The following is a 23,444-nucleotide window of genomic DNA, read 5'->3' as shown; positions in this document are numbered from 1 at the left end:
TTATTACCCAATGTAAAAACATAAACAATACGCCATGTGTCTAAATTCAACACTGATGTGTCAGTATGTGGGTCAATCAATCAATGTATTGTGTCATAGGCAGGCGTCATAGGCTATGACACTTTTCTGACAGAACCTGTCAGTATGCTAACGGTTAGCTGTCATGAAGAGAAACTTGTAAAGTACATAAATGCTGCGTTCATCGCGTTCGTGGTGTTGAAAGGTGTGCGTGGTAGGTGTGGTAAGTGCTGAAATAATTGTCCTCCATCCTATGCTGCATGCATACACACATACATGAGCACATGCGTGAACATGTGAACTTAATTATGTGAATTGCTAATCACTTGTAGGCTATACAGGACAATGATACAATAGGTGCACAGTTTAGATTTACTTTCAAAAAAAAACTTCAGATTTCATGTTGACTTAAGGCTTTGAGATCTTGTTGAATAATCATTTCAAACATCGCCACCTGAGATACACATCATTTGTCTCTTGCGACCCACAGTTCCAGTGGAAAAACTGACTTTGTATTTCAACAAAGAAGTTGCTGTTTTTCCAGTCACTTCATTAGAGTCTCGGCATTTTTTAGAAGCCACCATCTAGTGGTCATTAAAGGAACTGCATCTTAAAGCGCCTGTAGATTAGCTTTAACCTTCACCTGCAAATCACTTGCCACTTGTTTGCTGTATGACAGGTCATAGAGTAAAAGCTGCTTACTGGAACGCCATAGCTGCTACCTGTCATGTGTTCTGCTTTCGGAAAGAAGCACTTTACTATATCTTCTTTCTGTTCTCATCCTCAGTATAACTATGAACTCTAACTGTGGACTATTGGCCAATGAGGGCTATAATTTTTTAGTTGTTTTCATTCCAACCAAACATCGTAGCAGCTGATTTTCATGATCACCTTCAGCCAGAAAAAAGGAACCGTTACTTGATGTCGTGTGATGTTTGATGGTCGCCTGTTCCTGTCCTCGAGGGACAACAGAAGAAATCTGAAAAACATTGACGGAATGACGTAGTAGAAACGTCTACAAAGGCCCACAAAGTTCTGTCATCAGCCCCGTTGAGCGCAGAGGCAGGTGCAGCAAAGTGAACCCAGTATTCCCATTTTTCAAACATCCTCCGCCCTCTAATATGTGTCTCATTAAAACCACATCACATATACTAACTCCTCATGTTCCAGCTCCGTTGTTTGCCTTAGCCATGCCATCTCTTTTCTAACCCGATCAAAGAGGAAGGTCTTTAAATCATTCTCATATTGGCACACATGTTCTGATGCTGTATTTGTTTATGTGACACCACGGTGACGGAGGTTGTTATTGATGAAGCAGTCCTCAAAGGTCGTTGCGCAAACCTGCTCCGTCCTGTGTGAGATAGAAATCTCCCTGTAACAGCTCCAATTCTTTTCCTTTCACTGTTTACATTCTTTGCCTCGAGTGAAATCATCAAAAGCGGTCCGGAAACTTGTAAAAGGATTCATCATCTGGAGAGCTTGTTGCAGAAGTCCTTTGTTGTTGTCCTCGCCCTCATCAAAATCACAGCTGCTGCAGTGATGTGTAATTGAAATATTTATTGTGGGAAACGTGCGTCTGGTGGAAGTGGAGCTGGAGGCAGCTGAGGGTGACGGATCGTAGCACTTGCTTTTAATGTTTGTGCGTTACTGAGTCAAACATGCTTCATCAGAGAAAGTCCACGAATGCTGTGTGACAGGAGTGCTTGTTTGTTAGAGCGTTGGCCTCAATAAGTATGAGTCTCAGTGCACCCTTTTAGAGCCATGGCAGCTGATACCACTTTTCTATAAAACTCCTTTTACTGTATGACGCTGATTTATTGAACCTTCACAGCAGAAATCATTAATGATTTACTTTCAACTTTCCAGTATTATAATGATATATTCGTGCCATCGACTTTTATGGAATATGAGGTGATCAGCAGCTCTCAGTGATGTCTTTATTATCCTAAGAGGGAACTACTTCCAGAGAATGAAACATAATCACTGACTTAATCATTGCCTGATCAGCATCCTAGTTTCAGGCACAGGATTTAGCCATGACTTCATCCATCAAGGATCCGCTGCAATCCTCCTTTTTCAGCTTGCAACCCACAAATTACAGTCTAATTATTTACTCGCTGTGTACTCCTAGGTACCTATATTACTAATTGCACTGTATTTTTTTAAACTACCTATTTAATAATAGCAGCGCGCAGTAAAAGACCAATTCATGGTTGCTGCATCCGTGTGGCTGTGAGGGGCTCGGCACACAGACCGCACATTGCATTACATATACATTTATCTCTACAATCTCAAACATCCAAAACCTAGAGCAGCTTTTATGTCTTATGTCATGTAATTACCAGCTACACTTCATGTTACATGATCACCAAGAGAAAGCTTGGCAAGAGGGTAAGTCCAGTTTATGTGGACTGTAAAACACAGCATTGTCCCTTTTATACTGTAAGTACAGTGCAGCTTCAAGTTTGTATTTTATCCTGTAATTACCACATTTTTACACTGTAACTTGCAGGCTGAAATGTTCTTTTTAATATACAGCAAAATGAAAAGTGCATACTCACGTCATGGACATTAATGAAATCTTTTGACACTTTGCAACATCACCCACATATATAATACAGGTGTTATGCAAGCGTTGCATAATCTCTATATGCTTTGCAGTGAGACCATAGAATCAAGTATATTTGATGCAACTTCAACAGCATGTGTGTGAGAGCTGAGCAAAAGTGAAGCCAGCCCGTGTCATAGCACACTGAAAAAATAAAACACGCACACTCCTTAAAGAAACATGCGGTACCGCCTGAAAGACATCCACAACAAGTACAGTTTGTATGTTTCTGCATGTGTGCTTGTCTCTGAAAAATCCGACCACTAAACCAACTGTTGTCATGAAAATATGGCTCGGTAATCTGTTCAGGCCCAAGTGCTGTCTTTTCCTCAGATCACAGGCTGTGATGAACCCTGTTTGATCTGGCACACGTCGTCAGCTCATGATGTGAGTGACTGTGCAGGATTATACACAGTGAGAGAGTAATTGATCCTGAATAAACAACGATTGTGCTGGAATTCCATCTTTCTCCGCGTCGGAAGAAGCGGCGCATTCTTTTCAGTGCAGATCAAACCCTGCCTCCAATCTCTCTCTCTCTCTCTCTCTCTCTCTCTCACACATACATACACACACACACACACACACACACACACATTGTATGGTTGAACATCTGACACCTGTTGACAGAGTTGCTAAATTTCTGCTGCTGCGGCACTGAATTCCTCAAACCATCCATAGCCAAATTTCATTAGAGATCTTCTCGTACAGACGTTTGATTGTATCTGAAGTGCGCTCTCCTCTGTAGACGGAGCGAAAATACGCCTCCACCAAGCTGTGGGATGCGTAATTTTCAACCAATATGCACACCCACCGAGAGCGCTTCCTTCGCTAAGCCTGATAGATGGCACTTGAACATAAATAGATTGGAATAGCATGGCTCCGAGTGGGCCCTTGAAAGCAAATGAAAGCAGACCCAGAAATGACACCTTGTTACTCGGGATGTCCAGTGCAAAATCACAGTAAGCAGCTATTTTGCAGAGACCGCTGCTGTATGCACTCGCTTCATATTTAGAATGTCTTGAATAGAGTTCTAGCCTTTAGTTTTTGATAACAAACATTTCTGCCTGTTCACTTATAGGTTCTTCTTCCTTTTTCTTTTCTTTTTTTTATTATTACACACAAACAGACATATATGGAGGTGTGAAGTGATGTGAAAAGATTTTTAGTTGAACCAGTTTGAAGGACGTGACCTGCATCAGTGATTCCCAACCAGGGTCTTTGTACCCCAGGGTGGAAGGATTGTGGTTTTATATATATAAAGATATGTATCAATGGAAAATATATATCCACACACATGCTGAGACAATACCATCCATAAACAGTTGAAATAGTTCGCTGAGTAACCGATTAATAGTTGAAGCGGATGTGTTAAGGAGAACTGGATGCTATATATATTCCTATAAAAGCTTTTCACTTAAAAAAGCCTCTACTGGCGTCCTCATGCTTCCATGTTTTTGGGTCCATAGAGCACTTACTGAGTCCTTCTCCAGCTGAGCTGAGCTGTCTTCCAGTTGTGACCCAGTTCACATAAATGAACTAAAAGAACATTACATGACTCTCTTGACTTTCCAAATGTTATTTGAATTAAATGGATCAAATCCTGATCATAAGAGGAGTCATTTTGTGGGATTTGTGATGTTGAGGAACACATACTCACGATGTTACAGCCACTTCCTTTTCTAGAGGTTGTGTTTGGACCAACGTGTGTCACGTGATGAACACAGAAGTTGTAATATCCCGTGTGGCCACTACGGCAAAAATCACTTCACAGCCCAAAGCCGTTCCTCTGCTGAGCTTCTGCCACTAGAGGAACAAGTGTAGACTTGTTCTCTAACCAATGTAAACACTGGCAGTTCAACTTTCTGAAAAAATATTTTGACAATAATTAACTTTATGTAGTTAATATGTTATTTTTTAAAATATCATTGAATTTAAAATCACTTCAGTTGAACATGTTCTGACATATGTATAAATATGTATACGTATGCATATGCAGAAATAAATAAATACATACACATATGAGTAAATAAATATGTATAGGTATGTAAATGTATATACATTTAGTATTGTCTCCACTGTTTGGGCAGCACGTAGCACAAACTGTTGAATAAACAGAGAAAGGGTCAAATGCAACATGCCCTGACTTTTTTTTAATTTTTACACAATAGTTCATTTGGCAACCATGCGACACATGTTTTGAGGGACTTTTGGAGCCTGTTGCTCTGAACAGGGCTTATCAGCGCTCAGGCTATTGTCGCTACTGGACAGCTTCTGCAGTGACTGTGTGAGCAGAGCGGGGATGTGTGGGTGAGATAGCACAGCGCTCATTAGAAGGGCCTGGGGACAGCTGTGGAGATAACGCTTATTAGCCTCATGACACTCTGACACACACGCAGGATAAAGTGCATTTTTACCTCTGAGAGACACCAGTCTGCAAAGAGACGGAGCGAGACCGAGATTCAGCTGACTTCAGCTGGAAAAAGAGATCAGTGAGGATGTGTGGGCCGCTTTCGTCTTTTTGTCTTGTTTTTTCTAAGTAATTGTGCTCTTTGAAGTGACGATGGCAGTGTTACAAAAAACACATCTGTGCCTGAATATTTCAGAAGATTAAAGTACAGTACCAGCATCGGCTTTCTTCAGCACCAAAAACTAAGAGCATTCCATTTCCTGTTCATGAAAAAAAGCCCCGCTGCATTTTCCCTCACACTTCCCTTAAGTGGAGATAACATCTGGGATAAGAGAGCAGTAAAGAGTGAGAGGGAAAGGGAGGAGGGAGTGTGTGTGTCCGTGTGTGTGTGTGTGTGTGTGTGTGTGTGTGTGTGTGTGTGTGTGTGTGAGTGAGTGCTGTAAAGCTCAGTGTAGTGTGTGTGTGATCATCCTTGGGGAGGGAAGTGAGGGAGATAAGCCTGTGACAGCTGCCAAACACCTCTGTGTGTTTGTGTGTGTTTATGTGTGTATGTGTATGCGTGTGTGTGCGTCTGGGCCCCCCATTCAGAAGGAGTGTTTCTGAATCCCAACCACCTGCCAGCTCTGGTCCCTCATGGCAGGTGTGAGTTGGTTTGTACGTGATTCAGACCACTGATGAACATAGAGCATATGTGACAGTCTTATCGCCTGCATCTTGCTGTAATAACATTAAGACGGGCGCGTTGATGGAGGGATTACTGAAATGTGAGGAACTGTGAGCGCTGTTCATATGAACAGTATGTGTTTAATTCAGCCAGTTAAGGGAAAAAAGTGACCTGAAAGGTAAAACATCACAAACATGAGGATGGAGACAGTACAGAACATGTAGCCTCAAAGTGCTTTGCATTAAATAAGTCAAATATAACAAATCCCAGTAATCAATTCTGTGAAATATACAAATGAAACAATAATTAGTGAGATAATTAATGCTATTTAATCATTCTCACTGTCATAATACTTTTTCTTTTATTCCATAAAAGACCGTTTTATTTCATAATTCCCCTTTTCAAATGCCAGCTTTGATCTCAGTTTCCTTTTGTGTCACATTTTATCTCATTCCCAGACACAATCACGAACCTCTCCTTTTATTTATTTAGCTTAAAAAAGCTGGGCATACTTCAGAACCTAGCTCATACCTGTCAACACTGGGATTTGAAAACGAGAAAAAGATCTCAGCTCCCTCGATCTGATCCGAGCCGTCCCTCCACTCTTACTGCTGTCCACACACTCCTTACATTTAGGCAAGGCTACACACATTGAAGGGTCAAAGTAGCATTTTGTAGTAATAAGAGAAATCATGGCAGTCAGTGTGTGAGCAATATGAACTTTGGGGTCGGGATAAACAGGATAAAATGGCAATGACAATAAATCACAAGTCTTTCAGATGTGTGTGAGAGCGGAAGAAAGTTTTCCTGCCTGACATCAGCAGGGTTCAGAGGTCAAATTCTCAAGCAGGTGGCCAAGGAAAGAGAGCCTGAACCAGGAGGTTTCTTTGAGAGGCTCTGTTACTCTCCAGCCAGACCGAAGCAGGCCGAGCCATGCCATCTGTTTCAGTGACCTGTCGTCTTAAAACGACAGAGTCATAAGGCGATCTCAAATTGGACGGTCTGTAAACATTTTGCGCTGAGTTCACCGCTGTCAGAGGCTGAGCTTGTATTTCCAAAATGTCAGATTTTTCAGCAGCTAAGAAAAACAGCTCTGTTCCGCCGCTTGACGACGCTGCGTTCGGTTTCACGAGTCTGAGAGTTTGGAGTTTCTCAGCTGACAGGGGACTGGGGTAACCACGCAACTGGAGCGAAAACATGAGTATCGGAGTTACGTGGTTTTCACATGACAACAGTGCCACATGGGATCGTTTAAGTTTGAGTGCTGACCATATTATTTCACTTTAAGGCATTAAGACTAACTGATCTGCGAAATGTCGAGGTAGAATTTCAGGCTCTCCGTCTCTCTCTCTCGCTCTCTCTCTCCAGCCTGCCACTGCAACCTGCACGCCCGACGCTGCCGCTTCAACATGGAGCTGTACAAGCTGTCGGGCCGCCGGAGCGGTGGCGTCTGCCTCAACTGTCGCCACAACACGGCGGGACGCCATTGCCACTATTGCAAGGAGGGTTACTACAGAGACATGACCAAGTCCATCTCACATCGGAGAGCTTGCAAAGGTAACGGGATATGACAGGTTGGATGTAATAACATATCTGTGCACAGTCACAGTCACAGTGTTCTCCCTCTGTACTTTTTGATAGATGAAATAACTGGCAGTAGATTCAACACTTTCCTCCTCACTCAGGTCTGAGGTAATGTTTTAAACACATGCTTTTTCACCGATGCTCTGTTTCCAGTGGTGGAAAGTAACCGAGTAAATATACACAAGTCCTGTAGATAAGTGCAGTTTTGAGGTAGTTGTTCTTTACATGAGGACAGTCTTTCCATTTAATGCTATTTTATTCCTCTACTCAGCTGCATTTATCTTATAGCTATAGCTCCTAGTTTCTTTTCACATTCATTAAAACCTTTTGTAATCCTTTAAAATGCTATTTATTGTTTAAGACTTTTTGGTTTGTCCTTACTTACAAATACTTCAGGAGTAAAATGCTTCTTACACATCAATGCATCAGCATTAATAATCAAATAATATCATATATAATGTTAGATCAATCACGGGAACAACTCTTCAATTTTGATAAATTAAGCAGTAAGCATTTTACCGATAATACATTCCAGTAGGATGTTGAATGGACGACTTTTCCTTGTAATGGAGTACTTTTTCATTATGGTATTGTTACTTATACCTGAGTAAAGGTTTTGTGTGCGTCTTCCACCACTGCATCTTTCACTCTTCAGGTATTAAAGGAATTTTTTAAAAAGTTGTGGAGAAAAGCGCCCACCTGTCCCAGTGTCTGTGAATTGACCCGTGCAGCTCTCGAGCTATTCGGGGTCCTCCGTGGATCCCTGACAAGACAAACAGAACAAACAGAACAGAGGTGTGAGCTGATCCACCCAACAGAGCAGTGGAAACAACTCGCTAATCGTCCCGCTCCTCTATTCATACTTACAACACAGTGCGTAGGTACAAAAAAACAACACACACACAGGTGTGAGCGCATATGTCAGGTTTGAGAGCGAGCAGCCAAGGATTAATGTGCGGAGAGACAAAAGCTGAGCTCCTTCTGTCTCGCGGCTCCTCTGGGAGTAAAGACAGGCTCCGAGGCCCTGAGCAAACAAACTGCTGTCACTCAGTCACCCCGGCCATACACTCACCGGCAAAATATCCCACAGATGCACAAAATACTGTCTCTGTCTGCGACAGTGTGTTTGCCTACAAGCACTGACAAACATTAATGTTAATGTGGGATGATTGTCGTTGTTTTTGAAGTGAAAGTCTGTTAAGAGCTGTTTATAAGGGGAAATATAACCAAAGAAAGCCTTTTTCAAATGGCATTTTATGGCAGTACTTACTGCTTTTAATAGTATTGGATTTTATTGTCCATTCACATCTCAATTTCTTACCACACACTAATGACAAATGAGTGACTTTGGGCAGATGCACATATTGTGGTCTTGAGCAACATCCACCGCTGAGCTATGATTGGCTGGTGACAGGGTCTCAGGATGCCTATCCTCCAGTGCCCCTATCCTCCACCGCTGGCTATTTAAACACAGGAACAGCAACATGATATTTCCTACTGCATGCCACAACAGCCACCCCCACACCCCACCCCCCAACCCCTTCTCCACTCTGACTCCTTCAACTTGCATGAAATGAAAGAAAAGTCATGAGTAACAGGGCCTACGAAGGCGTTTTCAGAGTTGGGTGTTTTACATCAGAGACAGTCAGAGATCACTCCCAAACAGAATGATGGGATTGGTTTGCTGCATGTGGCAGTGTGGCAGTGTTGTGCTGAACACAAGCTTGATGGATTATCAGACAAAAAAAAAAAAGACAAATAGTCACAAGCTATATTTGAGGAGTGGTTAGGCTGGGGGGGAGGGAGCTGGGGCAGGTTAGTGTAGAGGCTCACTTTGCCTAATGATGGAGCAACATCCATAGATCTCTGCAAAGTCTTTCCAAACAGCTGGATCAGTACCCTGAAAAGTTCAAGCCCCCCCACATACCCAGCTCTGGGATCAAACCCAAACAGCCTGATTGCTGCCTTTCTCCTCAGGTGACAAAAACAGGGCAATGTGACATCAGTTAGAAACCGCTATATTTATTGTTCAAATCAGCCAACCATCCCGCTCTGCTGTTGTTGGACAGGAAATACAGCGCTGTGCCAACACAGCCAGGAGGAAGTCTGCTTTCATTCCCCATTCCTTAACCCCCTCCTTCACCGACACTCCACATCTCAACAAAATGTCCTCTCAACGATTTCCTTAATAGTTTGAAGGTTTAGTGAGAAAAATGGCTCCTCTGCACCACACAGTGCCTCCATCTCCAGCGGCAGTGTGGAATGCCTCATGCTTTATTTCCCAGATTAACAACTTCACCCCTCATCAAGCGCAGTGTAAACACGGCTCTTGGAGAACCACAGTGCACGCCCCCCCGCCCCTAACAGTTTGTTTTTTTTCCCCCCGTCCCCCCATACGTTTGGCAGCGTAAGCCTTTAACTAGGCACAGCGAGTCCACAGAGATGAGGCTGGTACATGGTTCACTGCACCGCGCTCCTCAGAACCCCTGAGCAACCATTCAGCTCCACAGGCCCCCCACTGCAGGCTGAAATTAATTAATGTCTCCAGTTTGCTGTGGTTTTGCATGAGGGGACGTCTGAGACTTCCGTGGTATGAAATACTGTCAGTCTACCTGTCAGTACAAGTTTTGATAAAAAAAAAAAAAAAAAAAAAACAACTGAGTACCATTCCAAAATTTTATTGCTTATAAACGTTATTTACATTTAATGCAGCTTTGTAAAGGGGCAGTTGGACATGTTGCAGAGAGTTACATGAGAAGATTGATGCCACTGTCTGTAAATATGAAGCCAGCAGACGTTTAGCGCAGCTGAATACAAAGACTGGAAACAGCAAGCCTGGCTCTGTCTGAAAGTAAGAAAATCGGGCCAGGCCAGGAGCGGCATGCTAAGCTAAGCTAAGCTAAGCTAAGCTAAGCTAAATGTCAGTATTGAAAGCTGTTGTTATGTAAAAAAAAAAAAAGAAGAAAAAAGAGCCAAATAAGTATCACAGACTGCTCCCTAATCATGTTACAGTGAATTTAGTTGCTCAGCTGTGGAGCTTTAGAAGGTGACGTCCATGACATAAACACTCTGTTTACATTTCAGGTCTTTATTTCATTGATTTTTGGAAGATAAACACTGTAGCAGTAGCAGAGAAAAGAAAGTCCTTGTTGTTAGAAATGGTTCAGACGGCCTGAAATCTTCACTCTGTGATGTCTTCATTTCATTTTTATTGTCAGCTGTGTTATGTGATAATTATCTTGCTGTATTTGTAGTTTCCATGAAACAGCCCGCCCCCATTTTTATGCACAGAACATACTCGTATTGAATTCTCAGAGGAAACGGACTGGATCCTTAAAGATTTTACCATTTGATTTCATTTCAACAAATACCAAGTGCATTTGAAGCTTTTATGGCACAAATCAAGCGGAACAAAAACAAAGAAGTTAGACCTTTTCAAAAAAAGATTTAATAAGCATCTTGTTATGTTCATGAAGCGCCATAAATTCCAACTAAAAGCAACTCCAACCTCTACTGGACCACTTCAAGCAATTTTCAAATGACTCTGCTAGTACATATAACACATGCAGGGCTAATAGGGAGGCTGGGCTTCCACTTCAAACACTGGCTTTATGGTAAATGTTTGGCAGGGCGCACACACACAGAGAGAACGAATTTCTCACATTTAACTTGCGATCTCCCCAACTAACAGCTTAAACAGACTTTGAAGTGCGTTCCACTCGTCCGTTAATGGGAAACATTATTCAGGCAGTATTTGCAAAGAACTCTTTGCCAAAAAGCTTTACATTGGAAACTCAATCTGAAGAGCACACAGCCTGTCTGATCAAAACGGTGCAGAGGACACAAAGCCTGCTCTCAAGAAGCTCAAAGACGCATGCACTCCCCAGCACACACACACACACACACACACACACACACTCACACACACACATGCAAAACGCATACCCACATACATTATGCTTTAAACCTAGCGGGCCAATAATGTGCAGAGATAGGGAAATGCTATAATTAATCAAGTTATTTACTCATCTGCGTGCCTTCCAGAACAGGCCTAATGAAGAATCCTATGCTCATTATGGGTGGAGGGAAGCAGCGTAATTTGATTGAGGTTTTATGCTGGTGCAAGGCCCAGTTCCCCATCTGTGATGGTCTGGAAGGAAAACAGCCTCCTCTAATGTGAATGATTTCTCACTAGGTTTTAGTGCTTAGATTACTTTTTATTGTATGGAATATGTAGAGTCAGCAGTCGAGGACAGAGCAGAGACATACTGTAGTCATTTGAAAGCTGATATTTGTTTTGTAATGGCACTGGTTTTGTAAACCACTCATGTTCTCATTTTTCAAATTGCTAGTTGTTTACTTGGGTACAGTCTAGCTTGATGTCCGTGGGCTCTTCTTTTTCTCCTTTCCCTCCGTAGCATGTGACTGCCATCCAGTTGGAGCAGCAGGGAAGACATGTAACCAGACGACAGGCCAATGTCCCTGCAAGGACGGAGTGACAGGAATCACCTGTAACCGCTGTGCCAAGGGCTACCAGCAGAGCCGCTCTCCCATCGCCCCCTGCATCAGTAAGGACGCAGAGATCGTTAATCCGTGTTAACTGCACAAACAGCAGCCTTTTCCGGGGGATCTGGTACAATGATCTTAATGAGGGATGCACAAGTTATAGCCTAAATTGTTAACACTTACCATTATTAATTGTTACAAATCATTCTTACATAGGCCGATAATTTATAGATGAGAAAAACAGCCTTTCAGAAGAAAACCCTTTGGTTGCCAAGCTGTGACAAAGTCCCTTCAACTGCTGTATATCATTCTGTTTGAAGGCCTCGTCATGCGTGAAAACTGATTAGTAGCTTGGACGCTAACGGGACAATAAAATTGTACAGTTTATTCAGACGACACTGTACAAGCGACTCTGATAAAAGTTGATGGTGGCACACAGCTAATAAGCTACAATAGCGCCCTTTTAAACTCTCTGTTCTCTGAAAGGTAAACTTTGTCAAGCTGGCTCACTATACCCACACGGTTCCATTCAGGTGATATTGAGGTTTGATACCTAGACTCCATCAGCAATAGCCAATCTTGATAATTACCTCAGGATAGGACCTGAAAAGGACAGGAGGACATGCTTGTTATGCATGACTTCATGGCCCACGCTCATCTTGTGTGTTTTGAAGAGATTTTGGATAGATATTTGCCTGTTTAAACCACAGCCTGCATAAACAGACCATTAGAGTTCGCCTAACATGGCCTTGTGTGCCTTCAGCACCGTTAACAGTCTGTCTGTCTCACAATAAATCCCCAGAATGAGTCCAAGGGAATGATGGCTGATATGTTTATTAGCTGTATCTGCTGCCTGCAGATTCCAGGCCCTTGGCAATAAACGCCAGCCCCTCACAGAGGCAGAGATGGGTCGCTGGTAGCTGCTTTAGCGAGGAGCATCAAGTAGCTGGCTGGCATGAACAGATAAGATAACAGCGATGTCTGGGAAGACATGTACACACTAACAATTGTCCACTATGTTACTGAGGTGACATTTCTGATAACGTCATGTGTGGAAATTGGACATGGTCTCCATGGACTGCAGACTGATATGTTTGGCCAGAACCCACAACAATAATTTAAACCTGTGAACCTGCTGGAATAGGATTTCTTTAATTTTGTTGGGAAGGTAACAAATGTGGTGTAAAAGTTGGAGGAAATGGGCTTCTCGAAGAGTGGAATATATTTGGTTTCTCGTATATTTTTTGAGATAATGTCTTTTGGTTTTAATAGTATGATATTAAATTTTTGTGATATCTCCCTCCCTGCCAGCTAAGACTTTAACAAGACTGGCGGCCTTGGCTCTCTGCACGTACAACATACCACAATCAGGAGGGAGCAGAACATTAATAGGAAACTCGCAGTCTTGATGCGCGCTCTCAGCACATCTGTGTGTCAGAATCAGCTATCATTCACTAGATATTCAAACCAGTTTTATTCTGCTTGCACTGCAATATGATGGCAATTTTGAAGCTGTATCTATTCTTCTCTTTGTCACAGAGATCCCGGTTGCATCTCCAACAGCAACTTACAGCAGCTACGAGGAGCCGTCAGGTGAGTGACGCTGGACACATCCTGCTGATTGCAGAACAATAAACAACACAAACATCTCTCGAGTTAAACTTGTGTTTTTATGATGTGTTTTAATGCGTGTTTTTTGTTTTATCATTGTGTGCTTGATTTTTTTTAACTGAAGTGACTGCTCCTCCACACACGTGCATTTCCAGCACATGCATGTTTTTTCAGGCACTCACAGGCTCACTCCTCAACTAAACACAGTCAGTGAGGTCTGCCTGCCGCTGATGTAAACTCCAGATATTTTGCCAGTGCTCCCTGTGGCCTTGTTGCCTGTATTCCCAGCCTGCCCAGCAGCCTCCCCAGGGTTTCAGCCCTAATCTGATTACATGCTTCATTTGCACCAGTTTGTATTTCAATCAAGGCTGGCTGTGCCGACAGTGAAGCCCTGCCCAACTCCATTGTTCATGTGCTCTGACAAGGGTCTCCATGTTAGGCTGCTGACATGAGACGATGTACAATGAAAATATTTACCTGCTGCTTTCGTATAATTTCTTTGTCTGTGCTTTAATGGCTGATTTTGATGGCTATTTATGAATGAAATTAGCCAGGAGCAAACAGACTGTAAACCTGTTGCCTCAGCTGTTTAGGTATTTATTAAATGACAGCGTATCAGTTTGCTTTTACCACGATGCAAGTTTGATTGAACAGGCCTGGTCACTTCTGATCATCGATCAGTGTCTGATGAGAGTGGCGCCACTGACTTCATTCAGCTTTGTTGTGAGTCCCACTTCCTACTATAGTGACTGCCGAGGCTGTGTGGAGTTTGGATTCCTGTCAGAAACTCCACACAGTCACCACCCTCCAAATTAGGAGCAGTGTGGTCCTTAGGGACCCCGCAGAATGAACGTGGCACTGCTGCAGAGACACACAAAGAGGGTGTTTGTCCTCGCAGCAGGAGATTGGACCTTAATGAGAGCTGTGGGTGTAATGGCCCAGTGCGGCGATTGCGCTAAGGGGCTAATGGGCAACGTCAGCTATCAAAGGGTGGTATGATAAAGGCCCCCAGGGGCCAGCGGGAGATAAAGAGGCCCCCCGCCCTCGGCACTTCATTTACATGGAAATCAGGCATGCTCGATATGGACTCGTCAAATTCATTTACTTTGGGATTTCCTCTTTTCTTATTTCTCCCTCCACCCCAGAAAGCAGCCCGACATTCCACCAGAAATGCTTTCTCTACATACATGAATTCGATCCTCATCCCACGTCCCAAACCGCTCTTTTTTTTTTCTTTTTTTTTTTGAGAGGGAGGAGAGGGGCGTTTTTTTCTTCCTCGATCATTACCCAGGCAACCTCATTCACACAGAGTATAATGGGGAAGAAAGGGGAAGACTGGACAGAGGGCTGGAAGAAATAATGAAGTTTGTCCATATTCAGGCAAGCTGAAAGGTCCCCTCTCTCTCTCAGCTGCCCCCTCCTTTCTCTTCGGACTGCCCAGCCCAGCTTTCCCACCCCCCCAGAAAAGAGCACAAGGCTTATTGCTCTGGGAGAGGCGGAGTGGGAGGGGGGCAGCACTCAAGAAATGATCTGGTTCCAATTTGTGTCAGTCAGTGGAAAGTGGAGGGAACAAATAATTTCAATTTTCAGTTTGGCCTCTGGTCACACCACCAGCTCCCTCATGACAAAAGGTACCTGGCGCAGTGACAGTGCAACTGCAGTGGCCATCAATAAGACCTTTGGCAAGCTAACCCAGGTGCACATACACTGGTGTAGCATATACCGCTAAGGCATAAATCATAAGTCTGTGAGCTTCTTTCTCTGGGGGCCACAGAACATTTAGCCTCAACCAGTGTAATTCACTTTCTCACCTTATGTGGCTTAGATGCTGCAGGGGGTCCCTGCTAATTTTTGGTGGGTCGCTAGCTAATTTCCCCCTGTGACCTTTTTTTGTGCAGGGGCGACCTCTGTAGCCCTCAGAGTGCACACAATGCATGCCAGGACACTGACGAGGGAGCAGGCTGGAGTGGAAAATTTGGGAGGAGTATAGTAGGAGTGTGTTGACAGACACAGGAGGATCTGTGTAAGCTATAATCCGTTTCACAGTGACACTTTGAAGGCATCATGGAGACCCTGGGGCACAAATAGTGTAGTCACACAAGGGACCACATTTAAAGCCCATTTAGCTGGAGCCTGGCCTGATGATGCTGAAACACAGTTTTTATAGTGGGAGGCCTTTTATTGCAAAATCTAACTTTGACTCTTTCTTTGTCTCTCACCTCTTTCACCAAGATTGCGACTCTCACTGTAAAGCATCCAAGGGAAAGATGAAGATCACCATGAAGAAGTACTGTAAAAAAGACTATGGTGAGTGAGTCCAATATGCAGGAATGTGTGCCGCCAGACGTCAGCCAGCAGTCAAAAGGTCAGATGTCTCAATTAATCAGATCCCGAGCAAAGCCGATCCACACCCTGGTGCTGCTCTCCATGTTTCTGTGATGGCTTACTTACTCAGCCTGAGGCAATGTACGCAAATACAGCTTAATGTGGAAACATATATTTTCTGTCTTTTGTGGGCTTCTATACACACTAAGCTGACAATTCCCACCCATGAACATGGATGTTTTCAAAAACGTTCTCCAGAGTGGATCATTTTTGAAGTCTGGACAGAGAACACTGAGCTTTTCAGGACGTTATGACTGTCAGCCAACCTTCTGTCACTTGTAACCGCTCATTCTGTGTCCTGCTGACACAGCTGATCGGTCACAGTACAGGTGTTATCATTGACATTTCTCAGTTGACGTTCTTGATGCAAATGCCCAGGAATCATTGTTAACGTGAGTCAACGGGTAGTGTTTACCCCTGATCAAATCACTATTTAATGCTTGTACAGTCATACAACATTTAGAATATACTGTAAAGATAAGCAAGTCAAAGCACCTTTTGTGAGCATTCATTGTGAAACACAGATCACAGAGAAGAATGGAATCGACAGGATGGAGCTCAGCCCTGCTGGGACCGACCGGAATCTGACCATATTTGTCAAAATGAGCTATAGATTTAGCTTCGGCTCTTCAGCTTCTTAACTTAGCTTAGCATATGGACTGGAAATGAACAAAACAGCTGGCTCTGAGCAAAGGTTGTGCAACATACCATCAGTGCCATTTTACAGGGGTTATGTGTGGGACTACTTCTTGGCTGGGAGCAGTGACTCGGTCTCCACTGGTTGCTAACTGCTCCTGACCAAAAAATATAATGAGATATAACATGTTAATCACTGACCTGTGGAGGTGCTAAAAGGTACATTTTGTTACCTTTCAGCTAAGCCATGCTGTTTCCCCCTGTTTCCAGCCTTTATGCCAACCTATAATCCTATCGTATCCTCTAACTCTCAGCAAGACAGCAAACTTATATCTGCAAATTTCAAAGTATTTTTTAAATGAGTCCAGAAGAGTGGCACCAGTTGGATTATGACGGCACTGGTAACTCACACGAACGAGTTATTCCTGAAGGTGGTTTTCAAACCTAACCTTGCTGACATAACCTGATGGCTAATGTGCAGATGTAAAATACCTCTATGTAAAATACCGTATTGAGTAAAATGTCTCTCCACCTTCTGGCTCTGTCCGCTTCTCCCGTCCTGCAGCATCTCACCTCTGACCAGTCATAAAAGAGTCAAAGTGTGGATGTCTGAACTATGGTAAACATATGGTAGACTTGCATCCCTGCGGACCCCGCAGAGCCTGTCGAGGAGGAACAGACCGCACGAGTATTGTGGATAAGCTTTATTCAGCACAGTCAGCTTGAGGCATTTGGCAAAACTTTTAGACGTTTCAGAGTAAATCCCAAACTGATAGCAGAAGCCAAAACACACAGCAATCACATTATGTTGTCACTGAATCCACAGAACAAGCGGTGCAGCTGAAATATGTCTGACAATACTGTGCCAGGTAAATAAATATCATGTTATGGGGTCTGAAATGATATATTAAATTAGTGGACCCACCAGAAGACAGCAAAGACAGGTGTGTCTCACATATCAGCAACTTGGAACAAGAAGGAGATGTGATGTTTTAATGATTGATGATACTGGTCTGTTACCCTTCAAACAAAACCACAACAGTAGAGGAGCATCACGGCTATGATTGCAGCACAGGAGGATATAAGGGTACAACAGAGGAAGCGGTAGAATACTTTTCTTCCCTCGCACTATCCCACTGTGTAGCTCTACTTTCATTCACATGGCAAATGATCCACTCTGCTATTTGGATTTCCTGCACCATTAATCATCATAATATAATAGTTTATCTGTTATCAGTGGATCCACATCTGTAAACCACAAAGATGCAGGTTACACAGGATATGTTCTCCTCTCAGCCAGGTTTTTGTATTAAGTATTTTTATATTTATTTTATTCATTTATTCTAACACAAAGTAACAGAGTGTTTCTGGGCAGCTCATGTAAATGTGTGCATTAACCAGTTGTAGTAAGCGTTCATCACTCTTTGCTATACTAGAACCCTTTCAGCTCCCATAGTGTTCATTTCCTTCAGGGATGACTAACTTGTCTCTCATTCAAAATCATCATCTGTGAAACTTCATCAGTCTGTCAGAAAAACAGCTTTATATTTCTTCAAATGGCATCCAACTGAGAATTGGATAAATATATTTAACTCCCTCTTACAGCTGAGTAGACGGTAATTCAGGCCATTTGTTGCATTTTGCTGGGAAGCCAAATGCAGCCATTATTCATATTTCCACTGATTTAAATCTTAATCATCAGCGCGGAGACAGGCCCTGCATCTATAAATCAGTCAGGCTGATTCAAGCAAAGCGGGCGGTTCCTGTTGGTTTTCTCTGAAGTTCCTCTAAAAAGTCTGGAAGCAGATGATTCTGCCTGAGCCACGCTGAGGCAGTATGGCAGACATCATTGCTTAGCATGCATTCCCTTTGCCTCTGCATAATTCATTTCTCAGGCCTGTCGCCTTGCTTTTGTGGGGCTCCTCTCTGTTCTTGGGGGCCACAACCCCCATGTGTGAGTGGTGATGCAGGCCCCCGGGGGTCACGGGAAGGGGCCCTCTGTTTAAACACAGTTGTGCGCTCTGCCGGCACCGAGCATTCCACAGGGCACAAACAGGTGGTAAATTAGGCAGACGGTGACGGATTGCCACCCCGGAGAGAAAGAAATATGTTTTGTTTATTCAATTTTTGTTTTTCATCACTGCCGTAGCTACGGAGACAGTGGGCACAAAGGGATTATATTCTCGCCTGACACCCGCCTCTGCACACACGCACCCTCCCTCTCCCTGCCACCAGGAGGACAATGAATCAAAGGGCCGCGTGTTTACCGACGCTCCGGGAGAGTGCTCAAAGGCAGGGCCCCCCAGCCTCCCCGGCCACCCCTCTGCGCTCACCCAAGGGTAACAGGTCCCTGATCATTCACTCAGCTGATAACCAGAGGGGACAGGGGCCTCAGTGCGGTAATTAAGCAAGCTCTAATTTCATTAGCCCTTTGCTTGTTGGTAGCATGCAGTGTCAAGCCGCAGCACACTGCCTGAAGAAGATAAACCCAGTTGGAAGCCTGGCAGTGAAGGAGGCCTGGTTGGCAGCCATAGCATAAGTGCAGGATCATCTCACACTTATCTCTTCTCTGTCACTGTCTGTCTCACCAAACAGTGTCAGCATGCACTATTTTGTACTGGATTGTTTGACCCCGTGCTCTCAGTCTCTCCCTGGTGTCTATTTAGCTCAAACCAAGTGGCAGAAGGTGTGTGTGTGGGGGGGGATTTGTGTGTGTTTAAATACACGGCACAGACTGAGAACATACTTGAGGGAGAAAGGAAAAACAGGCAGACACTGACAGAGAGACTGAGCCGTAACCGAGTCTCCTCCTCGGGCCGGAGAGGAGAGCGCTATCTCCGCTGGATTCTCACGCTGTGAAGTTGGATGGGGCTCTGGGAGCAGAACCCGGATAGCTCATGAGGTCGGAAACACATCCCGATTCTCCTGGAACTTTTTCTGTGGCTGGGAAGACAAATAGTGCCCCCCTACCCCAACACCCCCCACCCCATACACACACACCCTTTATGTGTCTGGATGAAGGAGAGGGCTGCAGTGAATGGCAGGACTGTGAGAGCTCGCTCTACTCAGCCCAACAAACCTTCTTTCTTTTGAAATTGTGTGCAATTTGCTCACACCATGCATTGACTCACACACTCAAACACCCCACTCCTCCGGTTCTCCTCATTCTTGGCGGTAGTAGGGGACGACTGATGAACACCGATCATGTTCAGCCAGAAAGGAAAAGAAAAGCTAATTTACCTAGCTAGTTGAATAACTTAAGAAGGAACTGCAATTTGGACATTATTACAAAGGTATTTTGTTAACTTGCAAGAGTCACATGCCCCCACAGTGTACAACAAAGCACACAGGAATGGTTTAAGCATTCAAGAATTCAGTGAGGTATAGATATAAGACAAATAAGATTTGTTAAATGCATATCCAGCTGATTGTTTCAGTCTTTCCAATCGTCTAATCCAGTCTTCTCCACAATCAATTAATTCTCACAATTAGTGAAACCCCCCCACAGATACACACTGTGGCCAAACGTTAACAGCACATTCCTACCTAAACCCGTGGGGTAAAACACTTCACTTCAAGCACAGATTGGCTCCGTCGCTGTTGGGCTGTTTGCTTCTTGTTGTAATCAGCGAGATGAAGTCATAGTTGCTTCATCTGACAGAGAATCCGTGCAGGGGAGCTTCTGCAAAGGAAGCCTTACTCATTTCCTGGTACGAAAATATCTGTTTCAAGTGGTGTTCCAATAGTTACCAGGTTTAGCTTGATGTAGCCTGAGGTCGCCAATGTTCAGACGTTCAGATGTTCAGTTTAACACCTGATAGAACAATTGGAAAAGATTAGCTTCAGCCCTTATATTGTTAACAGATGTGTAATTTTTCTACAAAAATTCCCTTGGACATTTATTTTTGAAAAAAGTACCCAATACCCACCTCTTCTTCCTCAAAGTCAGCCTGACCACCTGAAGGAAAAGTGCTTTTCTGCCCCTCACAGCTAAGTGTGCTGTCAGATGTCCTCACACAGGGAGTGCTATGGCAACAGTTGCTGTAATAGGGAGTATGCTCAAGAGCACAACAAGGAAAGGTCAGAGGTCAGAGGTGAAGGGAGGGACTGGTGACACACAACAAAGTCGGCCATTTCTGGGTCATGTTTATAAAGCAGGTTTTATTGGAGCTTTTATACAATGTTGTGTAAAAGTGTTGGCATCTGTCTGCTACCTCAGACAGATGCCAACACTTTAAAAAAGGTGTTATAGTTTGTGTCAGTGGTTTCAAATCTCCCTTCATCAACACTATGTCATGTTCCAAATGTGTTCATTTGAATTGAATTCAATCAGATTTTTTTTCATACAATTGATCTCAAACAGTTGAGTTTGCATTCATACTACTGCAGCTTGAAATGGCAAAAGCTGGAAGTTGTAGGCCTACCTTTGTATCCATTACTTTCAACTAACTGTTTAAACCATTTATGTACTAGTTTTAGCTAAGTCGGAATGCGACTTAGTCGTTGAATCTGCCCATTAAAACTCATTCAGAATATGGATATATTGGTGCCATGCCATTGTTCCAACGGCCCATTATTCCAAAACCCCATTAGTCCAAAAAGTATCCAACTAGACTGAAAGCCAATTGCTCCAAAACAGACACTCTGGTAAGTAACTTACTGATGTAACTAACCTGTTTATTTGAAGCCAAACCATGGTCCCAAACTTAAACAAAGAGTTTTGATGTCTAAACTTTACCAGACCGCAGCCATTGAACCACATGTTAATTATGGTTACCATGATACTGACGGTCACCTGACTTTGCCCTTTCCTGCATGTCCAAATTCACAAGATATTAAGGGCAAAAAACTCCAGCTGGAGTGTGTATTTTCGGAACAATGGGGTCAGGGTTAGGGTTAACCCTTTGGAGCAGCAGACTTTTGGTTTCATGATAAGAGAATGTCGGACAAATGGGCTTTTGGTCCAACTGGACTGACAGACCATTTGGTTTTGAAAATAATGGGCAGTCCCAGATGTACAGTATTTATCCAGGGGCAGAGGCACATACAGTATTCCCAGGAGTACAAGGGGTTCAAGTATCCCTGTTTGGGAATCACTAGTTTTTGATATGAACAACTTAGTCATGTAGGTAATCTAACTCCGCCTTTTCTTCTTCTCCTCCACCAGCTGTTCAAGTCCATGTCCTAAAAGGAGACAAGGCAGGCGAGTGGTGGAAGTTCACCGTCAACATCATTTCGGTTTACAAACAAGGTGAGCACCGCATCCGCCGCGGGGACCAGCTGCTGTGGGTGCGCGCCAAGGACGTGGCCTGCAAATGCCCAAAGATCAAACCCGGGAGGAAGTACCTGCTCCTGGGTACAGACGACGATTCCCCTGGGCAGAGCGGCGTGGTGGCCGACAAAGGGAGCCTGCTCATCCCTTGGAAGGACCTGTGGGGTCGCCGGCTGAGGAAGTTCCAACAGCGTGACAAGCGGGGAAAGTGCTAAAAGTTGCTGGAGCGGAGAGAGAGAGAGATTGAGGAAGAGGTGGAGGGTCTCCACTGGGATGAATGCAAGGAAGAGGAGAGGATGAATGAAAAAAAAAAAAACTGGAAGAGTATAAGATAGAACGACACAGGTGAAAAGTAGGAGAGATGGAGGAATGACTGAGTGCTGCTGCTCTGAGGTGGAGCGAAGAGTTTAGTGTTTTTTAGGAACTTTTGTGAAGGAGCTCATTCTACAATTGTTCTGTCTCTGTTCATCTTTCAAAATTTGTTTTGTTGTGTAATTGCAGAGTTTGCACCTAATGTTACCGATATGTCACATCCTGACCATTTTACCGATGATGCCGTTGTTTTTCGTAGTCCGTTGTTCCGTTGTTGTAAAGAGCAATGCATCTACTGTATCACCATTTTGAATTTCAAGAGGATCTATTTCCACTGTGCTGTGTAAAGCATTATCTAGACAAATGAAGAGACACTGCATGGCATTGAGGGACTCCACTCATGTATGATACGTTGCTCTTGTAACCTGCCAAACTTTGGATAAACTTTTTCAACAGCTGAAAGTGGAGAATTGTGAAATTATTCATAACTGTGGAAAACGTAATAGGTGCCATTTTTCCTGAGAGCTCCCTGCTCGTATGTGAGTGTTACCTCAGTGAAACAACTCGTCTTGTGGGAACAAAATGCCATAATGATCCTCTGCTCGTTCTGTATAATGATCATCTTTCGCATCACAAGCAAGTCTTTGCTCAGAGCTATTGATATATCAACAGTATGTTGTGGCTGTGACCTCTGCAATGTAAAGTAACCATGCGTGCATACATAGACATTATTTTAGTAGACGATGCTGTAGCATCAACTAGATGTAGAGTAGATATGTCAACCATGCACTTATTTTTACTAGTCAAAAGTTTTAGAACATATGAGATATGTTCACATTTTTAGAGTGGCATCCAAAAAGAGTGAAAATCCCATACTGTACCATATAATGCAAAAAAAAAAAAAAAAGCTGTGTAGTTCAAACCCTGCTCGCCTCACTGACGACTGTTGTGTATGGACTGATGTTTCTGGTTGACGGTGTTGTCACAGCTACAGATAACAGAATTTAATGTTTCTTTTCTAATAAAGGATTGAATGTGAGTTGGATGTCCCAAGCATCTGCGAGTGAGAGAACCGATGGAGAAAACCCTCTCACTTCATTAAAAAAAAAAAAAAAAGGAGAATATCGACCTATCAAGCAATCCTCATACCACTGACATAATGCATGCTCACTATTTACTGTAGCTGATTGATAGCTAACAACGATTGTGAATTATGTACACATTTAATTTGTATACAGTATTCAGTGTTGTGGGAAAATAACCTGTGGAGTGATAAAATATCACAAATGTTTATTGTACAGTGCGTTCAGCACGCGGTGTCAAATGTTCGTCACCTCTCAGTGACTTTTGAGGAATGGATTCCATTACCAAGACAGGTACTCGACAAAAAGGCATGAGCGATTGTCCACATGTTATATAGCTGTATAGTATTACTTTTTTT

General features: G+C 43.4%; 1 protein-coding gene across 3 annotated transcripts in view; it reads left to right on the top strand.

Annotated features, from left to right (window-relative positions):
- The window catches only part of ntn1b (netrin 1b), a 40,739-nt gene extending 17,642 nt beyond the window's left edge, over window positions 1–23,097 (top strand). For all 3 annotated transcript variants that reach the window (XM_076753557.1, XM_076753556.1, XM_076753558.1), the window contains exons 3-7: window positions 7,066–7,254; window positions 11,700–11,849; window positions 13,327–13,380; window positions 15,631–15,705; window positions 21,587–23,097. In XM_076753557.1, coding sequence (XP_076609672.1) covers window positions 7,066–7,254; window positions 11,700–11,849; window positions 13,327–13,380; window positions 15,631–15,705; window positions 21,587–21,906 — 788 coding nt within the window. In that variant the 3' untranslated portion in view covers window positions 21,907–23,097. The remainder of the gene's footprint in view (window positions 1–7,065; window positions 7,255–11,699; window positions 11,850–13,326; window positions 13,381–15,630; window positions 15,706–21,586) is intronic.
- The last annotated feature ends 347 nt before the right edge of the window (window positions 23,098–23,444 follow it).

Source organism: Chaetodon auriga, chromosome 16, assembly GCF_051107435.1.
Source record: "Chaetodon auriga isolate fChaAug3 chromosome 16, fChaAug3.hap1, whole genome shotgun sequence".
In the NCBI taxonomy this organism is placed as follows: Eukaryota; Metazoa; Chordata; class Actinopteri; order Chaetodontiformes; family Chaetodontidae; genus Chaetodon; species Chaetodon auriga.
Note: the sequence above shows the minus strand (reverse complement) of the source record. Positions and strands in the feature narration are given on the sequence as shown.